Source organism: Cibotium barometz, chromosome 44 (assembly GCF_041138505.1).
Source record: "Cibotium barometz isolate CiBa-2024 chromosome 44, ASM4113850v1, whole genome shotgun sequence".
NCBI classification, from domain to species: Eukaryota; Viridiplantae; Streptophyta; class Polypodiopsida; order Cyatheales; family Cibotiaceae; genus Cibotium; species Cibotium barometz.
Genome location: NC_141089.1, coordinates 16,429,390 through 16,451,498, shown reverse-complemented (window position 1 = coordinate 16,451,498; position 22,109 = coordinate 16,429,390). Strand labels below are relative to the sequence as shown.

Below are 22,109 nucleotides of genomic sequence, written 5' to 3'. Positions count from 1 at the left end.
CTGCTACCGGGGACTAAGTGTATCGGGGTCGTGCATGATGGCTTATTCCATTACATAGGCATGCGAGGCCTGCCAACCATAGATTACAGGGTGCCTTTATTGTGGTACCTCAGTATGTACAAGACAATGAGTCTGATGGCTTACTGGTCCCACCCCTTCTCGCTGTCAACATTGCCTAATCTCATGGTTTTTGCTTTTTGCTTTTCCTTTTCTGTGCTGGGTTCTTCCATGATCTTGAGCAAGGCTACACTCTCCTTTCACAAGGCATCAAATAGGGTTGAAACCCTCTTTTATCCTCACAGATGTCCTTCAGTATCTAACACTACAAAGGAAAATTGTAACTAGCTAAATGATAAGTTGAGACATTGGCCTCCCAACCATTGCTTTCATACAGCCTGTAGACTACTCCCTATAGATTGCTTGAAAGATGTTCATGTGTGCATACAAAAATATTCAAGGAACATTACTATTAAAGCTGTGCAGGATTAGATATCTCAGAAACATTGCATTATTCACAAGAAATCGCATATCAAAATTCCACTTGAATAAGAACCATTCATTCAAATTGGTGAGTAATGGAGTAAAATAAGGAAAAGAGAATCTTCAGACAGCAAACTGATGGAGGAAAATTACAGATATTAAGGGTTAATACAGGCGTCTCCCTTAAATGGGTGGGGGTAAGACGGGAAAAATGCCCCTGCCCATGAGGGATAGGTGGGTGAGATCACCGCTTTTAACGGCAGCAGTTACATCTGTAAAGCCCCTAAGAACCTTGTCTATACAGATCAATTCTACAATCATAATAAAAGATACGCATTAAAGGAAAATGCCTGCTGCTCAGACAAGCTTTATTTCCAGAGCCCAAAGAATGGGCATAACAAACAACCCCATTTTACAAAATTAGAAGCTCACCTGACTGACACTGAGTTATGGCAGGAGAAGGTACAAGGAGATTAGAAAAGAATTTACACGAGCATAGCTAATCTACCATGACCAGTTCCTATAAGGTCCTTGTGATCCTGTGCAAGTGTATATCCAACTGCATGCATGATTGTTTGGAAATTGAGCAACAAATATAGCCTAGCTCAAAGACACACCTAAGGTCGATCCTCCATTTGGTAATTAAGCAATAAAACAATGCAATGTCTGCAGTTACATTTCCTGCAGCACATTTAAGAAAGACACTACCTAGTGCCTCTCGTCTTCTGCATCCCAGCCTCCCAAAACCTGGGGCCAGCACTTGCAGCAGTTAGTTCCTCTCTTCAGACCGCCATCCAGGAAAGGTTGCGGGCAGAAATGATTATGGTCATGACAGAAGCCTGGGTTGATAAACAGATTGCAGCACACCTCCGAGAGGATGAGCATCCCCTGGCTCCTCTTTGGGTCTCAATCCCAAGCCTTGACCAAAATATTCCCCTCCTTCGAGTGGCCTCAGCCCACCAATATTTGAGCCCATCATACTCAATCCAGGCTGTGAAGGTCCGTCTGTACGTCCTTGGCCTCTGCTCTGTTCAGAAATCAAAGCCCCATGCATTGAGCCTCCATTGTCAGGTTCCATATCTGCGACCATTTTGTGCCCGTTTTCGTAAGGCTTCCCAAATAATTGTTCCTGAAGAGAAGTAGCAGGCTTAGATAATGAGCTGACCCCCAAAACACCTGGTCCAGATAAAGAAGGCCCTGCAGGAAGTGAAGCAGAGGTCACCACAGGCCCACTAGTCTCATGACTACTGTTCCTGGCAGCAGGTACATCATGATTGTGCTTCCCTTCATATGTTGTTATCACTGCTTTGGAATCAGTAGAAGACCTCTCCACATGCTTCCTCACAGTGCAACCCACATTCGTACATTTGTAATAGCTTCTGCAAGTTACAAAATCAAACTCCTAAGAATCTCTCTCTCTCTCTCTCTCTCTCTCTCTCTCTCTCTCTGTGGAAACTAAATCCATGCAAGGTAGTCAACCTAAATAATATTCCAGCACTCTCATGCATTTTTAATATGAGCCAGGTGTTAAACGTAATGTGCATGTGTATGCCTGTGTGCACATGCATGTGTCTGGAATGGGGCTTATAAGTTAATAAGTTATGTCAGGTAGCACCTAGCACCGAAGTTCAATATTAGGGTTTTTTTATTTTCCATGGAGCTATCTAAATTATGCATATATAAAGGAATCTTTTAATTCAAATATGGTAAATGGTTTACAAAAGGGGGTACTTTTATTAGCCTCAAAGTTACATAAGGAGTGTCTATAATATCTAAAATCCTACTAAGAAAGGGTTTTTTTTATATACCTTGAATGTGTGCGCGCTATACAGGGTTTCCATATAGTGGACCACATTGTGAGTTATGTGTCAAAAGGGGTACTTTTATTAGCCTCAAATTTACTTAAGGGGTGTCTATAACAGCTAAAAATCTACTAAGAAAGGGGGTTTTTAGATACCCCTTGAATATGTGTGCACTATACAGGGTTTCCATATGGTGGACCCCCCTAAAGGTAAACGTTGTGAGCTATACACGGTCTTCTTTGGCATACATGTGAGATGACACATCGTACATAACTCACGATGTAGAACGTCGTCTTGATATCCAATTGATGCATACTCCATCCATGGTGTGTTGCCAATGCAGTGATTGTCCTGATGGTAGTCATCTTTGACGTAGGGCCAAAAGTCTCTTCATAGTCTATTCCCTTCTCTTAAGAATATCCCTTTAGCAACAAGCCTTGCTTTGAATCTGTCAATAGATCCATTCAGCTTCCATTTGCCTTTGTATGCCCATTTTGTACCAATAACATTTTTATCAGGAGGCAAATCAGCAAGTTCCCATGTACCATTTTTGATAATGGAACTATTTTCATCTTGCATGGCCTTTTCCCAATAATCATTGCCTTGAGCCTGCTCATAAGGCTGGCTCCTCTGAATCATACAAACTACCCATACAAGCATAGTCACACTCATGCTTGTTTGGTTGACCTCTTATGTTTGCCCTTGTCCTGCTTTCCAAAGGAGCTGAAAGTTTGCTATCTTCAAGCGTACAAATCAGCCATTTAGGGACTAATTTAGCTGCTTGTATGGCTGTCATCTCTTCTTGTGTCATGTGCACCCATGCACTGTGGTACACGGTGACACATTGGTTCATCAACAGCGCAAGAAACATGTACAGAAGTAGTACCTTGATAGGAGATTTTGTCGTCTGCCGTGACCCCATTGTGCGCCCCAGCCCGGGACATGTCAAGCACGAGCTACACAGGTTAGTCTTCCAGCCATAGAGGTCTGTCAGGTCAATCCTCTTAACCCACTTTAGAGAATTCAGCAAGTAGTCCTCATGTAGGTACATGTAGATGTTAGACTTAGGTGTAGAATGCTAGTTGCATCCATATAGTAGGGGCCAGCCCCAAGGCCAACTCATGAAGGGCAAGCCTTGCGATGGGTGAAAATCACCATCACAGTCGGCAACCTTTATATGGGGCCTAGGCAACAATCGGCAGGATCTGTAGACAATCGGCCAGCAGCTAGACACCCACGATAGTATTAAGAATTTAATACTGATTTTATCCTAGTCGTGGCAGACAAAAGCACGCCGACAGCAATAAAGCAAGCCAGCCAACCAGCCTTCCCTGGACTTATAAAAGGGTGGATCCTACCATGGTCTAAAATCATCAGATAAAACTCAAGTCCACATTCTCAGACAAGCATGTGTGCTTATGCAGCCTGCCTTTGCATACTTCAGCATCCTTTGTGCTCTCAAATGCATCCACCGACGTGAGCCTTCGACACCGATCACCTCTCGGAGTGGCTTTGCCTCACATCGACAAAAGCCTTCATCACTGACCATGCTTCAACTCTAACATCATCTTTGCTTTTGCACTGGCCTCTTACATATTTTCACTCACCATCATATATACACTCACTCACCCATTTCATGCTGTGTTGTTTTGATCTGATCTCTTATACATCTGGTCCTTTCGTCTTTTTGCTCTCACAATATAAACCTATAACCGGTACAGAATGTGTGGGGGGGGCAAGTGCCCCATATATAGGGGCAAGGGGCAGTAGCGGCCAGTAGAAATATCCCACTAGAAAACTCAAGTCCAATCTGGTGTTCAACAACCAAATCAATGAACCGAGGCATCAACCTACTCACAAGGATCATGTACAATAAGTTTGGTATTCAAGTCCATCAGAGATGAAATAGACTTGCAGTTCTCCATCCCAAAGGCCTCCAACAACTCATGAACATATTGCTACTAAGAAACATAGAACCCCCTCTGGGTCTGCCAAATCTCCAATCCCAAAAAGAAATGGAGTAAGCCTAAATCTGTCATCTCAAACTCCTATGACAAGGCATCCTTCGTCACGGCTATGTGCTCCACATGACTGCCAGTGAGGACAAGATCATCCACATAGAGGATAATCAATGTGACCATACCATGTTCTCGAAAGAGATTCAAGTTCAAATCTGCGACTCATCTCTGGAAACCTTGTCTCTGAAAGAAAGTATCAATCTTCTAGTTCCAAGCCTTGGGAGCCTGTTTCAGACTATACAAGGCCTTTCGCAACCTGTAAACCATACCTTTTGAGCCCAGAACCTCAAAGCCTAGAGGTTGCTCAACATACATCTCCTCTTGCAAGTCACCATTCAGGAACGTAGATTTAACATCCATCTGATACACCGGCCACTGCTCATGAGAGGCAAGGGCAAGAACAATCCGAATCGTGGCCATCCTAGCTATCGGTGCAAAAGTGTCCTCATAGTCGATGCCTGGCCGCTAAGCGTAGCCCTTGGCCACAAGTCTGGCCTTGTACTTATCCACGTACCCATCGGACTTATCCACGTACCCATCGGACTTATATTTGGTTTTGTAGACCCACTTGACACCAATGACTGACCGTTTTGACGGCCCCGGAACCAACTCCCAAGTCCCATTCTTCTCTATGGCCTCTAGTTCCCCTTGCATGGCTTTCCTCCAAGTTTCCTGGGAAAGAGTTTCCTTAACTGAAGTAGGCTCCTTGTCCTGAATGATACGAGACATCAAGGCATAATTTACCTGTAAATGCTCCTCGTACTAACATTTGTCACGAACTCCATGTGATCTTCCAGGTCCATCCTCCGTGGTCCACTTGAAGGGATACTCCGTCACACCAGATTCTAGAATGGTATCCAACAACCACTTCGGTACCCGAACAGAACACGGAGCTGTCATGGCCCTGTGAAAATGGAACAGCACAAGTGTGGGCATGGTGGTTGCAGAGTCAGAATATTGAATGATTCACATGGGGGGTGGCCGGACAGAGTTATAGATGTGTGGACATCCTGAATGATACGAGACATCAAGGCATAATTTACCTGTAAATGCTCCTCGTACTAACATTTGTCACGAACTCCATGTGATCTTCCAGGTCCATCCTCCGTGGTCCACTCGAAGGGATACTCCGTCACACCAGATTCTAGAATGGTATCCAACAACCACTTCGGTACCCGAACAGAACACGGAGCTGTCATGGCCCTGTGAAAATGGAACAGCACAAGTGTGGGCATGGTGGTTGCAGAGTCAGAATATTGAATGATTCACATGGGGGGTGGCCGGACAGAGTTATAGATGTGTGGACATCCCTAGGTGTGAAGGGGGGAACTAGAACATTAAACTTTAATGTTTATTAAAGTTGCCCCTAGGCCTTTTAAAGTTTGGGGCCCTTTAAGGGGAGGGGGGCCACTCCACTTTTGGAGTGTGTGCTTCTCTCTCCTCCCTCTCTCTCTCTTCTTTTTGGGAAAAAGAGTCGTGGAGGATTGATGCGCTTGTGCTCATGCGTGGAAAAGCAAGGAAGGGAGCAAGTCGACTGCAAATTCTCTGGTTGCTGCTGTTTTTCTGTGTGCAAACCAGCCGTACAGCCTTGTACGGACAGGCTGCAGGTTCTCTCTTGGTACAGGTTCCACACACGAGCTGCTGCGGGCCTATTTCTTTGCTGGACAGGCTGTGCACAGGCTCTGTACAGGCTGTGCAGACAAGTACACTGCAAGTACAGCACTGTACGACTGCCGTACAGTGTACGGACAGTTCAGGTACAGCCGTACTGTTGGCGGCGCTGGACTGAATTTCTGTTGGCGGCGCTGGACAGGTCTGGCTGCGCAGGTTCAGGCGAGTACAAGTGCTGGCTGCAGGCGGCGTTTGCAAGGACAACTCCTGGCACGTATCCCGAGGTAGTACAGACGGGTACGGGGCTGTTTTCAGGACTGTACAATCAAGTACAGCATAGAGTTGGATGCAAGGAGGAGGGTACAGACAAGTACATGCACATCTGTGAAGCAGGGTTGTGGAAACAAGTGCTTGCAAGTACAGATTGGTACCGTTGCTTCCTCCAGTGCAGATTCACGGGCTGAATTTGGTAAGCTCCGCTTTTGTTCATCTATCTCTCTTTCTACTGCTTGATGTCTGTTGCAGATTTGAGTTATCTGGCCCCTTGTGAGAGGAGGGGTATGGCAGATTGACAAGGGTTGGGACAGAGGTTGGACAGTACATGTATGTATGAGCTGAGATGTTTAATCATGTGCTTGAGATATGCCAGATGTATGCTCATGGCTGCCCTGCTTAGTGATCTTGGCTGATCAGAGGGAGGCACAGTGTGTTATTTTGAGACACAGATCTGTGTGCATGGATCCTCTGTGCTAAGAGGGATTGTGGGCCGTTAGATTGGACATAGAGGTGTAATCTCTTGGCTGATTTTTGTTGTACTCAGCCATTCATATTTTTGGAATTGAATAAAGAAATACCGCAAGGGGTGCCAAGCTTTGGGGCCAACAGGTGTCGCCTTGCTTTCAGATTTGGGCACTCTAGCCCCAATCTTTTCTGTTTTCATATCTAGACTACAAGTGGACGGGTGACTGCTAGTCTACCGCACTCTAGTTTCTATCAGAGGCCGGTTTCACGGAGCTGCCTGCTTCTGCTGCTGCTGTGGCAAATCTCCAACCTCGGGATCAACCTCTCCTATTGACTAAGGATGGCTAGCAAGAACAATAGCCCAAGACTCATCCTCATAGTCATCTAGCTATCCAAGAAGCGATGGCGCCTCAACAGTGGAAGCTGGAACATGGTCATCCAAGACAACATCTTTGCTAACAACCACCTCATTCCGCTCTGGGTCATATAACCTGTAGCCTTTGGAAAGAGAGTTATATGTGAGGGCAAAAGAGACCAAAGGACCGAATATATGAGAGATCAAAGTAAATCACACAGCATGCAATGGGGATGTATATATAAATGATGAAATCCAGTACATGAGCTCTATGTGAGACTCCGAAGGAGCAAAGAGGGCTGCTGTCCCAAAAACGCAGATAACAGTGCCGTAGTAAGCCTGATGTAAGCGCCGATATATGCCTGATGTAAGGCTGATGTAAGCGCTGAAGTACTCCTTATGTAGAAACGCTGAAGTCAGCCTGATGGTGTGCTGAAGACAAACACAGAAGTGTAACTGATGGTGAAAACACTGAGATCATTCCTGAAGTAGGTGATGACAAAAACGCAGAACAGTCCCCTGATGTAGGCGATGGAGAAACGCAGTAGACAGCCGTGATGTAGGCGATGAATCCAGCAGAGGAGGTGGCAGGTTGCACCAGTCGAAGGCGACCTGCACCAGCAGCAAAGAAGGCAGCTCACACCTGTCATAGGCGCCTTGATGGTGACTCAGAAGTTGGCGACCAGCAGAGGAGGTGCTCTCTTGAGTGAACTGAATGAAGATGCGCTTCCTATATATAGGAAGGGAGGGTGCTGGTCGGCCAGCAGAGGCTGTCGCAGAAAATAAAGGTAAAGTAAAAATGACCAAAATAACCCTTTTTGGGTTCGGTAAAATACCCTTTTGGGTATATTTTCACACACCCCCTCTCAGACCAAAAAGGGATCATGAGAGAAGATGAGGGGGGGAAAAAACTTTGGTTGTCGAAGATGAGGACCATGTGTTTTGAGACCAGAGTAGAAGCTTCTGAGTTTGGGAGGTACTGGAAAAATGCCACAATGCAAGAGATTTTCACATGCATGAACGCCCATTTTTGGGTTTTCATTCACACATGCGTCCCAAACACAAAAACAAAACGCTATGCATAGGGAATGCAAGATGGAAAAAAAATGCAATGCAGTGGGTTTTCACATGAGCCGTGCCCTCATGGGGTTTTCACTGACTCGTGTGCCCGATACAATGATGATAAAAATGTGAAAGGAGAGGAAGATCCCCCTCTCAATGTGTGGAGGATGATGGTGGTGGACCGATGCCGATCCGATCGCGAAGACACTCCAGGATGGGGCGGTTGACAGACTTTGTAAGGATGTCTGCATGGTTGTTTGCCGTAGAAATGTACTGGAGTCAGATGGTACCAAGCTCAACCTGTTCCCTGGTAAAATGAAAATGGACACCCACATGCAGCAAGGGCAATCGCACTCTAACTGTCGACGAAGATGATAGAAGCGGTGTCAATGGGGACGCGCATCTCCGTAAGAAGCTGACGAAGATACATAGCCTCAGTGGTGGCATCATAGAGGGCCCGGTATTCGGCTTTAGCGGAAGAACATGCAACGGTATCCTGCTTTTTGCTAGACCAAGAGAAAGGGGCAGATCCGAGGGAGTACAAATAACCACCATGAGAACGTCGGAAATCAAAATCACCGTCCCAGTCGGAGTTCGTGTAACCACGTAGGGTGATCCCACGACTGTAGTGAAGTCCATACAAATAGGTACCTGCTAGATAGCGAACAACCCTCATTGTTGAACTCCAATGTGGCCCCTTAGGAGCATTGAAATACTGACTTAAAATGGATGTGCAATAGGATATATCAGGACGAGACTTTGTGAGCCAGATAAGTTTCCCAACCACTTGGTGGTAGGCTCGCTCTTCATGTGGAGGTGAGTCCACTTCCTTTGATAGTTTGACGGTGGGATCCAATGGAGTAGCCACAAGGATAGCACCATCAGGAAAGTAGGAAGTAATGAGTTGGAGAGTACTTCTATTGAGACACAAAAATACCATCAGGATGTTGGACCACCTCCATGCCAAGGAAATATGAGAGAAGACCGAGATCAGTCATCTCAAAAGTTCGTCTGAGCTGTGCCATGATATTAGCCATTTTGGCTTGATGTGACCCAGAAATAATGAGGTCATCGACATACAGCACTAGGTAGCAAACCATCCCCTGATCAGTGTGAATATAGATATTGGGGTCACAATGAGATGGTTGAAAACCTTGGCTGCGAAAAAATTTGTCGATGTGATGATACCACGCTCGGGGGGCTTGCTTAAGCCCATACAGAGCTTTATGCAAGCGAAAGACTTTGTCCTCAAACCCGAGGAGCGGGAAAACCGGAGGTTGGTCAACATAGACCTCCTCTTCAAGAATGCCATTTAAAAAGGCACTCTTAACATCCATCTGATAGACTGGCCATTTGTGGTGAGCAGCCAAATTGAGTAAAAGACAGATTGTCGTCATTCGAGCAGTGGGTGCAAAGGTCTCGTCGAAGTCAATGCCTTCTTTCTGACGAAAGCCTTGCACAACAAGTCGGGCTTTGTATTTGTCCAAGATACCATCGGCTTTAAATTTGGTGCGCAAGATCCAATTGGTTCCAATGACCTTCTTATGACGAGGGCGATCCACAAGGGACCACGTGCCATTACGGTCAATGCTTTCGAGTTCAAGTTCCATAGCATGTTTCCAGGATGGAAGTTTGATAGCACCTTTCCACGATGTTGGCTCATCATGCGCCACATAGTCTGCGGAAAAGACGGGCGAATGAGGCACAAGGAGCGAATCTGATGGACCGACGAGGACCATCCCAAGGGGTATCATGGGGAAGCATGCCAGAATCACGCAAGGTTTGTTGATACCAGCGAGGTAAAGGGTCCCTGGGTGCCTGTCGGGAGGAGGAAGCCTCCTCAAGAGGCGAAGTAGTAGGTGATTGACGGGGTTCATGTGGCACAGTATGAGATTCTTGTTCAGTTGGTATGGGCAGCGGCGGAAGGCGAAGTAAATCTCGCTCATCAAAGACATCGTCTCGACGAACGAAGACTTTGTTTGATCTTTGATCGAGAACTTTGTAAGCTTTTGATTCAAAAGAGTAGCCCACAAAGGCTCAAGCTTGCCCCTTGTGTCATTCTAGGGTCACCACGAAACGTGTTTCACTTCCCTTGGAAACGCGAAACGTTGGTGAAACGTTTCATGCATGGAGTGAAACGTAGAACGTTTCAGGGCGGGCAATTTTATTATTTTTTTTTCAAAAAGAGACTTCTATTAAGTATGAGAAAAACATACAAAAATCACAGCTATAAGCCCATCTTCTCAACATTTAGAAATGGGCATTCAATTCGATGCCCAAATTTGGGGGTTTTGTCCAATTTGGAACAAAATCCCCTAATTGGTTGCCCAATTTGAGCAAATATCAATTTGGATCCCCAAACTGGTTGCCCAATTCTTCCACCAATTCGAGGGTTTGGGCAAAACCCCTAAATTCAGGTTTAATTCTCGTTTGGGCAAAAGCCCCAAATTGGTTGCCCAATTCTTCCACTAATTTGAGGGTTATGATTGATTGATTATTGAACTATTGGTATGTATACTTTCAGCTCCTTTGGCACCATGCCCAACCTTCAGATTTTATGTATATAATCGTTTCGGTCCATTGCTTCACTAGCCACCTCCCGGTGGTGAAACGTTTCATTCCAAAATGAATCGTTTCAGCAACGTTTCGTTTCAGCAGTGAAACGTTTCGCGGTGACCTTGTGTCATTCGGAGTGTGAGTGTATGCACGACACCCAAAGACACGGAAATGGGAAACGGTTGGCTTTTCGCCAAAAAAATGCCTCAAACGAAGTCTTGTGGGTGGGGAACAGCAACCGTGGGGCAACGGTTCAGAAGGTACACCATAGTGTTGACCGATTCTGACCAAAGGCGTTCAGGCAGCTCAACTGCAAAAAGCATGGAGCGTGCCATATCCATCACAGTTCAGTTCTTGCGCTCGACCACTCCATTTTGTGAGGGAGAGTTGGTGGAGGTGAGTTGGCGTTGAATGCCCTGGTCTTGTAAGAACTTAGTAAATTGGTGGGAGATAAATTCACCACCATTGTCACTACGAGCAATCCTAATTGAGATGCCCATTTGATTAGTGACTGACCAAACCCATGTGGAAAAGTATTGGAAAGTGTCGGATTTATGCTTTAGGAAATATACCCACATGTACCTTGAATAATCATCAACATTCAGCACGTAGTAGATAGATCCATTCAAGGAAGGGGTTGGTGATTGGCCACTCAAGTCAAAATGAATCACCTTGAGGATTCCCTAAGCACGATGAGTAGCATGTTGTGGGAATGGGGAGTGATGCTGCTTACCCATTTGACAAGGCTGGCAAACATCCTTTATCAGTTTGAGGCTGGGTATGCCTGCAACTAACTGGTCTCGAGATAACTTGTAGAGTGTGTCATAGGGTAGATGACCATAGCGAAAGTGCCATAGTCGTTCAATGTCGGATGGAGCTCGGGTCACATAGGCACGAATCCGATGAAACTCTAAACCATCAAAAGAAGGCTCGGTTAAAAAAGTAGACATCCGGTACAAGCCATCCTTCTGAGCTTGACCTCTAGCAATAACAAGACCAGTAGTCTCATTAATTACCTCGACAACTCGTTTGTTGAAGTAAACTCCACGATCGAGTTGGGTCAGCTGGGATACAGAAAGTAAGTTGAGACCTAAATTAGGGACAGGATAAACATTGTCCAAGGTAGCCTGGTTGGAGCGAGTGTTAGTGTCAAATAAGACGGTGCAACAGATTTGATGGCCATCATTGTGTTGTTGCCACATCGAACTTCTCCCTTAGCCGGACGCTTAGAGATGAAAATGTCAGCATTGCGTGCCATATGGTGAGTAGCTCCACTATCAACTACCCTAGTGATAGAGGATTGCGGCCAAGTCGAACCATTGCCTTGTTGTTGGGTCCTTGGCGGGGAGCTCTGCAAAGTAGGTGCTGGAATATTACCCCCTCTTGATCTCCAATTTGGGGCATTGCTACCACCTTGGTTGTTTTGGCGGGTGGAGGTAGTGGTGTTGGAGGTGTTGCCTCTATTTTCCTTGGCTTTAAAAACACACTCATCATCAAAATGTCCAGGCATTTGGCAATAAGTGTGAAATCTATTCTTTTTGGGAATATTTTGCCATTGGGGAATGGGTGTTGAGGTAGGGTTTTTGGAATCAGTGTTATTGCCAGGAGGTTTGCCTTGATTACCTGAGTTGTTGTTCCCCTTCCCTTGTCCTTTTTGATTAGAGGTGGTATTGGACACAAGGGCCCCCTCTTGAGTGGAGGAGGAAGAGGATGACTTCTTGGGATAAAATTGGTCATGCAACCGAGCGAAGCACAACAGTTGGCACTCACACTCATATAGGTTAGGCATAGGTTCTAAACTAATGGTCTGTGTGACGAAAGTAAAGAAACTAGGCGGCAACTTGTTTAGTAAAGTGATAACCTGGTCTTCCTGTGACCTGGCAGAACCAGTGGTGGCATATTCGGCGTTAAGGCGCCGATATTCAGTAACTTTGACGGTTAGGTCATGTCATGTCATGTGCACAGTGTGTATCTAATGTGTGCTACACACACACAAGACTAGCTTCGAGGTTTGGGAAAGCTTGGAGCTAGGCAGGCTGATTGGCGAGCTGGGTTAGGGATAGACTAACGAGCGGGCACCCAAGTATGGACGGGCGGACGCCCAAGTGTGGACGCCTGATGACCGGCCAAGAGCCTATAAAAGAGTGGCCAAGGTTAGTCAATAGTTGATAGAGTCTCACGTGTCTTTGTGAGGGCTCTATGGTCAGGAGCCTGGATCTAGTGCAGACGTGCACCTGCTTTATGCAACCAAGGCCGGCAGTAGTCTCGAGGCCCGCAAGGGTAGCTTCGTGGTGGTATGGGACGTCACAAGGTAGAGATTGGTCTGCACAACCAACTAGTTAGCTCAGCTCGTGGCTCGATGGGGACAGCCAAGACATGTGGGCATGCCCAAGGCTGTCAAGGTTGGGAGGTGAGTCAGGCATGCACCCCCTTCACATTTGCTTGGTTTGTTTTGCAGGTTTCGAGTCTTGTATCAGGAGCATTCTACGAGGTGATCCTGCGGGGATTTGACAGTGGTATCAGAGCAAACCTCGAGAACGAGTAAGTCGGTAGGTAGAGAGAAAGAGGTCAAAAGAAAGGTACGAGTTCGAGAAGATTGCTGTTTTTCTGTGTATACTGCTGTTTTTTCAAATTCAGTATGATTTCGTAGGAACCCGTGATGAAGGTTTTGGTCTTGTATGGGTTGTTTTGCTTTGCAAGAAGAAGGGCTGTATGTTTTACAATTGTGTGAATAGTTGAGAAAGAGAGAGAAGTAGTGAAAAGCATGTCAACTGTATTTAAGAAAGCGAGAGAGAGAGATAGAGAGGTAGCGATGGCTGTAGCTGTGTGACGCTTGAAGGGTTGCGCAGCCCACCTGAATGAAGACACATGTATGCAGGCGCGCTGGTACACACAGGTGGTACTCGCAGGTAGGTGGGTAGACGTGCGCATCTGGTACACGTATGCAGGTAAGCCTCACAGTCGGGCTGGTATGCGTAGGCAGGCGCAGGTGGCCAAGTATGTGCACATAGGCAGGTAGGTACACGCAGACAAACAAGCTCTCAAGCTCTCTAGTACTCTTCTTTGTACAAGGCCAAGCTTTCTCTCATCTTGCCCTCTTCAAGATGTCGATCCAAGAATCGGAGTTGGAACCCGTTCCCAAACATGAAGACTTGCCGGCTACGGAAGCCACCGATGGCAATCTTTTCGATGATTTTGTTTCAAAATCTGATTTCCAAGAATTTCAAGTTGCTTCGAAGCTTCTTTCTCGGAACGTCAAGCAAAAGTTGCCGCGCAGATGCACGCTTTACAGAACTCCATCTCTTTGTTGACCACTACCCTATCTACTCTTTCAGGTATGGATACCTTGGCATCTGCTTTAGGCCCCAACATTACTTTGGAACAGTTTGGGGGCGAGCAAAAGCAGCGTGCCGAGGAGATAGTGGATACTTGGCTACATAAGTGGCAAGTCCATTTCTAGTTTCATCCATATGACGATGGAAAAAAGATCCAGCTAGCAGCAGGTTTCCTCTCAGGCAAAGCTTTGCTTTGGTGGAAAGAACTCAAACCTAAACCAACGACTTGGGGACAGTTCGAAGAAGTCTTCAAGAAAGAATTCCTCAAGAAAGAGGATGACTATGATATTGTCGCCCAGTTTGCTAGTTTGACCATGACCTCGTAGAATCTCACTTATGAGGTCTATCTCCAGAAATTTAGGGACTTGCAGATGAAAGCTACGAAGATGGATTCTACTACTCTTTTGGGTTTCTTCGTAGCCGGTTTACCCGACTCATACCGTTTACAGGTTAAAAACAACAAATGCAAAACTTTGGACGATGCCATTCATTCCGCTCGTATTTATGATGATACAATGGTCTCTTCCAAGTCTAAACCCGTGACCGAGCAAGGAAACAAGCACAAAAGGAAGTTCTCCGCACCGATGGCTAGCACGACTGAAGGAAAGTCTTCGGACCAACCTTCGAAGAATTCTACGTCGACACCAGCAAAGAAAAACCGTCTTCTCAAGGCTTTGAAGCTCTGGAGGGACGTTTGAGAATAAGATCATCCACATAAAGGATGATAATCGTGACCATGCCGCGTTCCCGAAAGAGATACAGGTGAGGATCTGCAACCGATCTCTGAAATCCAGTCCGAATAAAGAAGGAATCAATCTTCTGATTCCAAGCCCTGGGAGCCTGCTTAAGACCATACAAGGCCTTACGTAACTTGTAAACCATCCCTTCTGATCCTGGAACAATAAAGCCTGGAGGCTGCTCAACATACACCTCCTCCTGCAGGTCACCATTAAGGAACGCAGATTTTACATCCATTTGATACACGGGCCACCTCTGAGAAGAAGCAAGGGCAAGAACGGTCCAAATCGTGGACATCCGTGCTGTCGGTGCAAGGGTATCCTCGTAGTCGATGCCTGGCCGCTGAGCATAACCTTTAGCCACAAGTCTGGCTTTGTGTTTGCCCACCGACCCATCAAACGCATATTTGGTCTTAAAGACCCATTTGACACCAATGACTGACCGTTTTGATGGCCTTGGTACCAACTCCCAAGTGTTGTTCTTCTGGATGGCATCAAGTTCCACCTGCATGGCTTTCCTCCAAGTATCCTGTGAAAGGGCTTCCTTGACGGAAGTGGGCTCCTTGTCCCGCATAATACGAGACATCAAAGCATAGTTTACCTCAAGAAGCTCCGCTGTATTGCTTTATCTCGGACTTTGTGTGATCTTCGAGGGCCGTCCTCTGTGGTCCACTCGGAGGGTAGCTCCGTGACACCCGACTCCCGAAGGGTGTCCAACAACCACCTAGGTACTCCAACAGATCGTGGAGCCTCCTGTGGTCGCGGGGGCTCTACTTCAGCTACGGGCTCAACCTCCTGTACTGACTGAGATTGATCAACTGGAATAATGGTCTCGGAATCATCATCAGACTCCTCTGGATCTCCAAGAAGTGCCGGCTCCTCGACAGTGGATACTGGAACATGCTCGTCAAAGACCACATCCCGGCTGACAACAATCTCGTTCCTGTCTGGATCATACAATCTGTATCCCTTGGAAAGAGAATTATACCCCACAAATACAAGCTTGCGGGACTTGGAGTCAAGCTTCCCCCTTTGCTTCTTTGGAATATGTATATACGCATCACTCCCAAAAACACGGAAGTGCGAGACATCAGGTTTCCTGCCAAAGTATGCCTCAAATGGAGTCATATGAGGTACTGAAGGCGTCGGAGATCGGTTGAGGGTATGGACAGCCGTTGCCACATCCTCTCCCCAAAGTGGACGAGGAAGATCACGATGCTCCAGCATGGTCCTCGCCATCTCCACCACAGTCCTGTTCTTGCGTTCTACAACTCCATTCTCCAAAGGCGATCCTGTATTGGCTAGTTCTCTCTTGATGCCATGATCTGCACAAAATCTGAGAAATACAGTTGAGGAGAATTCACCTCCTTTGTCAGCCCTGAGAGTCTTTACCTGAAATCCAGACTACTCCTCCACCATCACGTGCCAATCCTTGAACCGTGCAAAAGCTTGGTCCTTCTGAGAAAGAAAGTAGACCCACGTGAATCAGGTACAATCATCAAGCAACATAAAGTAGAGAGATCCTCCCAAAGATGGTGTCTGCTGAGGTCCACACAAGTCAGTGTGAATCAACTCCAATGGTTTCGAAGCCCGCCTGTAAGCCTTCTTCGGAAAGGATTCCCTGTGCTGCTTACCACGTATGCAAGAACTGCAACGTCCTTGCCTACTGCCAACATCTGGCAAGCCAACCACCATCCGGTCTCGGAAAGCTCGCCGTAATGCATCCACATTTAAGTGGCCAAAACGAAAGTGCCACAAATCTCCGACTTGAGAACCTGTCAACGAGGAGAGTGCAGAGAGTTGTAGATACCATTCTCCACACCGCCTTCCCAAACAACCTGGCCAGTCTCACGGTCCCGTAGAGCAACTGAATGCTCCTCAAATTCCACCCGAAAGCCAGTCTTGCATACTTCATGCACTGACAGAAGATGAAACCCCAGAGCAGGGACATAAAGAACACAGGAAGCATGCTTGCCCCCCTTGCCGTCGGGAATAATCTCCATTCGGCCCTCACTGTGTATTGGAATAGTGGAGTTGTTGCCAATAAAGTGTTAGAAGTCATCTCCTGTCGAGATTTATACACCAGGGCCTTTGTTGTGGGTGTGCCCGCCCTTATTAGGTGTTTTATCATTTTTCCTCACTCCTCGTATTTTTCTCCTATTTTTCCCATTTTTTTGCGGCTTGGGAGGCAGCCCTGAGTTGGCAGGAGGATCCATTTGCTGGCCGACTACATCAAATGTGTGTATTGGAGCTGGCCGACTGTATCTGATGCAGTCGTGGACCCTCAGAGCTGGCCGACTGGCTGCATGCTGCTGGCCGACTGCATATGCAGTCGTGGAGCCTTTTTCAGCAGGCCGACTGCACGTGGGGGCATATAAATAGGCCCCCACCCCCATACCACTCATTGTACCAATACCGGGATCTTCTTGTGTATATCAGAGCAGACTTACACGCCTACATCTCTCTCTCTCTCTTGTGCTGTTTTTTCTGCATGCGTTTTTTGCTCGTGTTCCCAGATCTGGTCATCATCTCCGCTGCGTATTCTGACATGGTATCAGAGCCCTAGGCTCTAGATAGGTCTTGGGATTTGTGTGAGCAAGAGGGGGACTGTTTTGTGGCTGATTGGTGGACTGTTTTGGGCTGATTGGGAAGAGAAGGTGCAAGAGGAAGGCGGGCTGATTTGCTGGACAGCCACTTGCAGGTTTTAGTTCTTCTTTGTTCCCACCCACCCACCCTTTTCAGAGTACACCCCCGCAATGGCAGATCTGTTTGAGATGGCTGAGAGACATGTGAAGATCCCGACACTCCCCACGTTCCCGGTGGACCGTCAATTGGACGGGAGCAACTACGGCATATGGAAGGTTATGATGGAATCTGTTCTGGAGTCTTACGACCTCGCTGATTTCGTCGTTGTTGGTGTTCCACGGCCGGAAGTAGAGGAAGGGGAGTTACCGTCAACCCGAAAGGACCGGGAGGCTCAGACACAGATGTGGGATCGTGTCAACGCCAGGGTTCGTCAACTGCACACCACAGGTAATCAATCATGTAAAGCATATGACGCTGGCCAGAGGTATATGGCAGCATTTGGCCTCACTTTACAACAGGGTATCGCCCATGAAGAGGATTTCCTTGGAAGTACAGATGCGGGTTATGAGCCCTGCAAAGTCGTCGACGATGCGGGAGCATATTAACAAGCTGCAAGCTCTTCAGCAGGAAGTTCTTCAGGCTGGGAAGGAGATATCGTCAGAGGACATGGCCATCACGTTGCCGTCACACTTGCCCTCTTCGTACTCAGCATTTTACTCGTCGTTGATTACCAGTGGCAGGCTCAGCACCATCACGTGGGAGGAGCTTGTGCCCATGGTCTTGGACCAAGAGGAACGATTCACGAACCCTCCTCAGGGTGGAGGTTCGGAGGCCTTAACTGGCCAACGGTCGAAAGGCCGTAACTCGGGCAAAGGGAAGGCTTCATTGGAGAAGTCTTCTGAGAAGAAGTCCGACGCTGACCGCGAGAAACTAAAGGCAGAGAGGACCTGTCATGATTGTGGCGAGAAAGGCCACTATTGGAGGCAGTGTCCCAAGCGGAAGACCGAGAAGGGTGAAGACTCCTCAGCAACAATCATGAAGACTCCGGCTTTTGTGCACCTGGAGGTGATGGACACCGATGCTTCATTTTCTTCAGGCAAGGAGGAGATTGGAGGACTCTCCGCAACGGATACTCAAGAGTGGATTCTCGATAGTGGTGCTTCCAGGCACATGACTCCTTCCTGTTCCGGTTTACAGGATCTCTGCAGGCTTTCCGGTCATATTCTTACTGGGGATACGTCCACTATCCCCGTTCACAGTGAGGGCAGGATGGAGATAGTTCCCGATGGCAGAGGGAAGAAGCATTCCTCCCAGGTGTTGTATGTTCCGGCACTTGGTTTTCATCTGGTGTCAGTGCATTAGGTTTGCAAGACTGGCGTACGGGTGGAGTTTGATGAGCATTTTGTTGCTCTCCGGGACAAAGCAACAGGCCAAGTGGTTTGGGAAGGCGGAGTGGAGAATGGAGTTTATAGGCTTTCAGCACTCTCTCTCCCAGGTCCTTAGGTTTGTGATGAGTGGCAGCCTGGTAATGGCCACTTGTGTGTGGATACGCTGCGGGTACAGGCTTTCCGAGACCAGATGGTGGATAGCTTGCCAATAGATGGCAGCAGTTGGCAGGAACTTTCCAGTACTGATGTTGGTAGTTCTTGTGTTCGTGAGTCAGAGGAAACTGAACAGGTCACTTATGCTCTGATGTCTCGTCGTGTTCGGGACAAAGAACCTCTAGTAGATGCGGATGTTCTTTCCACGGGGACCTTTCGGAAAGCCAAGCAGGTGGCAGGTGATTACTTGCAGAAGAAGGTGGTTTCTCCAGGCTTTCTGGTTCCGGATTCAGAGGGGGTGGTTGACAGGTTTCAGAAGGCCTTGCGTGGTCTTCAGAAGGTTTCCAGGACTTGTTTGTGCACCGTAACAGGTGTTGATCCTTGTGAGCAGTGTGATGTCTCTGTGACTCAGAAGCTGTATGGTTCATTGATCTGGTTGATGAACACCAGATTGGACGAGAGCTTCCTGATGAGGCAGTTGAGCTCATGGTTGCGGATGTCTCTTTGGGAGGCAGGATTGCGTTTCCTGTGGTTTCTGCGGCATGCGAAGGATCAGGGACTCTTGTACACAGGAGGGGGATTGTTGGATGGAGTTTTACGGAGCAGTAAGAGGCAATCATCTTTTGCCAGGCAGAGTGCTGTTTGTGATGCTGCTTGTGAGGTGGTGAGGATGCAGAGGTTGCATTGCAGGGTTGGGCTTCCACTGAAGGAACCCATGGTCATCCAGAGGCACTTTGTTCGTGAACAGATCGTTGCTGATGACATCTTGCTAGAGTTCTGTTCGACGGAGGACAGTACGGTGGACCTCTTCACGAAGTCGCTCTCTCAGGATCTGCTCAGGCAGCACCCTAGCCACTGAGAGATAGGCATGTAAACTCTCCTCTATACACAAGATCCCGCACAAAACTGAATGATACAATGGTGAGGAGCATGGGGCCTATTTATATGCCCCATGGATGCAGTCGGCCAGCGCATGATGGCTCTCCACCACTGCATAAAGCAGTCGGCCAGCAGCAGATGTCTCCACGACTGAGTAAAACAGGTCGGCCAGCATAGAATATCTGCACGACTGTGTAAAACAGGTCGGCCAACATCAACACCTCCACGACTGCAGAATAGGCAGTCGGCCAGCCACCATGGGCTCCTGCCAATCATCTAGCATCCATCCACACCATGGGAAAAATGGGGAAAAAATACGGGGAGTGAGGAAAAATGATAAAACACCTATACAAGGCGGGCACACCCACAACAGAGGCCCTGGTGTATAAAAATAGACAAGAGATGACTTCTAACACCCCCTCTCAGCTCCTGGCTGTGAAATCAACCCAAGGGAGCTGGAGTGCCGCCTGAGCGTAGCCTGAGGTAGAGACTTCGTGAAGAGGTCCGCCGCATTGTCCTCCGTCGAACAATAAAGTAGCAAGATATCACCAGCCAAAATCTTCTCACGTACAAAGTGATATTGTATCTCTATGTGCTTGGTCCGGGCGTGGAAGACCAGGTTCCGAGCAATAGCTATACAACTCTGGTTATCGCACTGGATGACTGTGGGCTCCTTTTGTGGAAACCCAATCTCGCCTAGCAGCCTCCGCAGCCACACAACCTCGCAAGCAGCACCACAAGCAGCCCGGTACTCTGCCTCTGTCGAAGAGAGGGCAATAGTTGGCTGCCTCTTGCTGCTCCAAGAAACTGCTCCTGAGCCAAGGGTAAAACTGTAGCCTGAAGTAGATCTCCTCGTGTCTGGATCTCCTCCCCAATCTGAGTCACTCCAACCTTGGAGTCTGTGTAAAAGAGTCCTAGATCCTTCGTACTCTGCAAATACCGCAAGATCCACAATCCTGCGTCCCAATGAGACTTCAATGGCGTCTGCATAAAAGAGCTCAATAGCCCCACAGAGAAGCTCAAGTCCAATCTGGTGTTCAGCAACCAGATCAATGAAGAAGTAATAGGCTTGCAGTTCTCCATCCCAAAGGCCTCAAGCAACTCATGAACATACTGCTGCTGAGAGACAAAAAAACCCCTCTGGGTCTGCCAGATCTCCAATCCCAAAAAGAAGTGGAGTAAGCCTAAGTCGGTCATCTCAAACTCCTTTGACAAGGCAGTCTTCGTCACTCCAATGTGCTCCACATGACCGCCGGTGAGAATGAGATCATCCACATAAAGGATGATAATCGTGACCATGCCGCGTTCCCGAAAGAGATACAGGTTAGGATCTGCAACCGATCTCTGAAATCCAGTCTGAATAAAGAAGGAATCAATCTTCTGATTCCAAGCCCTGCTTAAGACCATACAAGGCCTTACGTAACTTGTAAACCATCCCTTCTGATCCTGGAACAATAAAGCCTGGAGGCTGCTCAACATACACCTCCTCCTGCAGGTCACCATTAAGGAACGCAGATTTTACATCCATTTGATACACGGGCCACCTCTGAGAAGAAGCAAGGGCAAGAACGGTCCGAATCGTGGACATCCGTGCTATCGGTGCAAAGGTATCCTCGTAGTCGATGCCTAGCCCGCTGAGCATAACCTCTAGCCACAAGTCTGGCTTTGTGTTTGTCCACCGACCCATCAGACGCATATTTGGTCAGTCATTTGACACCAATGACTGACCGTTTCGACGGCCTCAATACCAGCTCCCAAGTGTTGTTCTTCTCGATGGCATCAAGTTCCACCTGCATGGCTTTCCTCCAAGTATCCTGTGAAAGGGCGGAAGTGGGCTCCTTGTTCCGCATAATACGAGACATCAAAGCATAGTTTACCTCAAGAAGCTCCACTGTATTGCTTTTATCTCGAACTCTGTGTGATCTTTGAGGGCCGTCCTCTGTGGTCCACTCGGAGGGTAGCTCCGTGACACCCGACTCCCGAAGGGTGTCCAACAACCACCTAGGTACTCCAACGAATCGTGGAGCCTCCTGTGGTCGCGGGGGCTCTACTCCAGCCGCGGGCTCAACCTCCTGGACTGACTGAGGTTGATCAACTGGAATAATGGTCTGGGAATCATCATCAGACTCCTCTGGATCTCCAAGAAGTGGCGGCTCCTCGACAGTGGATACTGGAACATGCTCGTCAAAGACCACATCCCGACTGACAACAATCTAGTTCCTGTCTGGATCATACAATCTGTATCCCTTGGAAAGAGAATTATACCCCACAAATAAAAGCTTGCGGGACTTGGAGTCAAGCTCCCCCCTCTGCTTCTTTGGAATATGTACATACGCATCACTCCCAAAAACACGGAAGTGCGAGACATCAGGTTTCCTGCCAAAGTATGCCTCAAATGGAGTCATA

General features: G+C 47.6%; 1 protein-coding gene across 1 annotated transcript in view; it reads right to left on the bottom strand.

Moving 5' to 3' along the window:
• Positions 1 to 816: 816 nt before the first annotated feature.
• LOC147613007 (putative WRKY transcription factor 3) overlaps positions 817 to 22,109 on the bottom strand; it is a 37,896-nt gene continuing 16,603 nt past the window's right edge. The window contains exon 5 of the mRNA XM_086782307.1: positions 817 to 1,859. Coding sequence (XP_086638433.1) covers positions 1,307 to 1,859 — 553 coding nt within the window. The 3' untranslated portion in view covers positions 817 to 1,306. The remainder of the gene's footprint in view (positions 1,860 to 22,109) is intronic.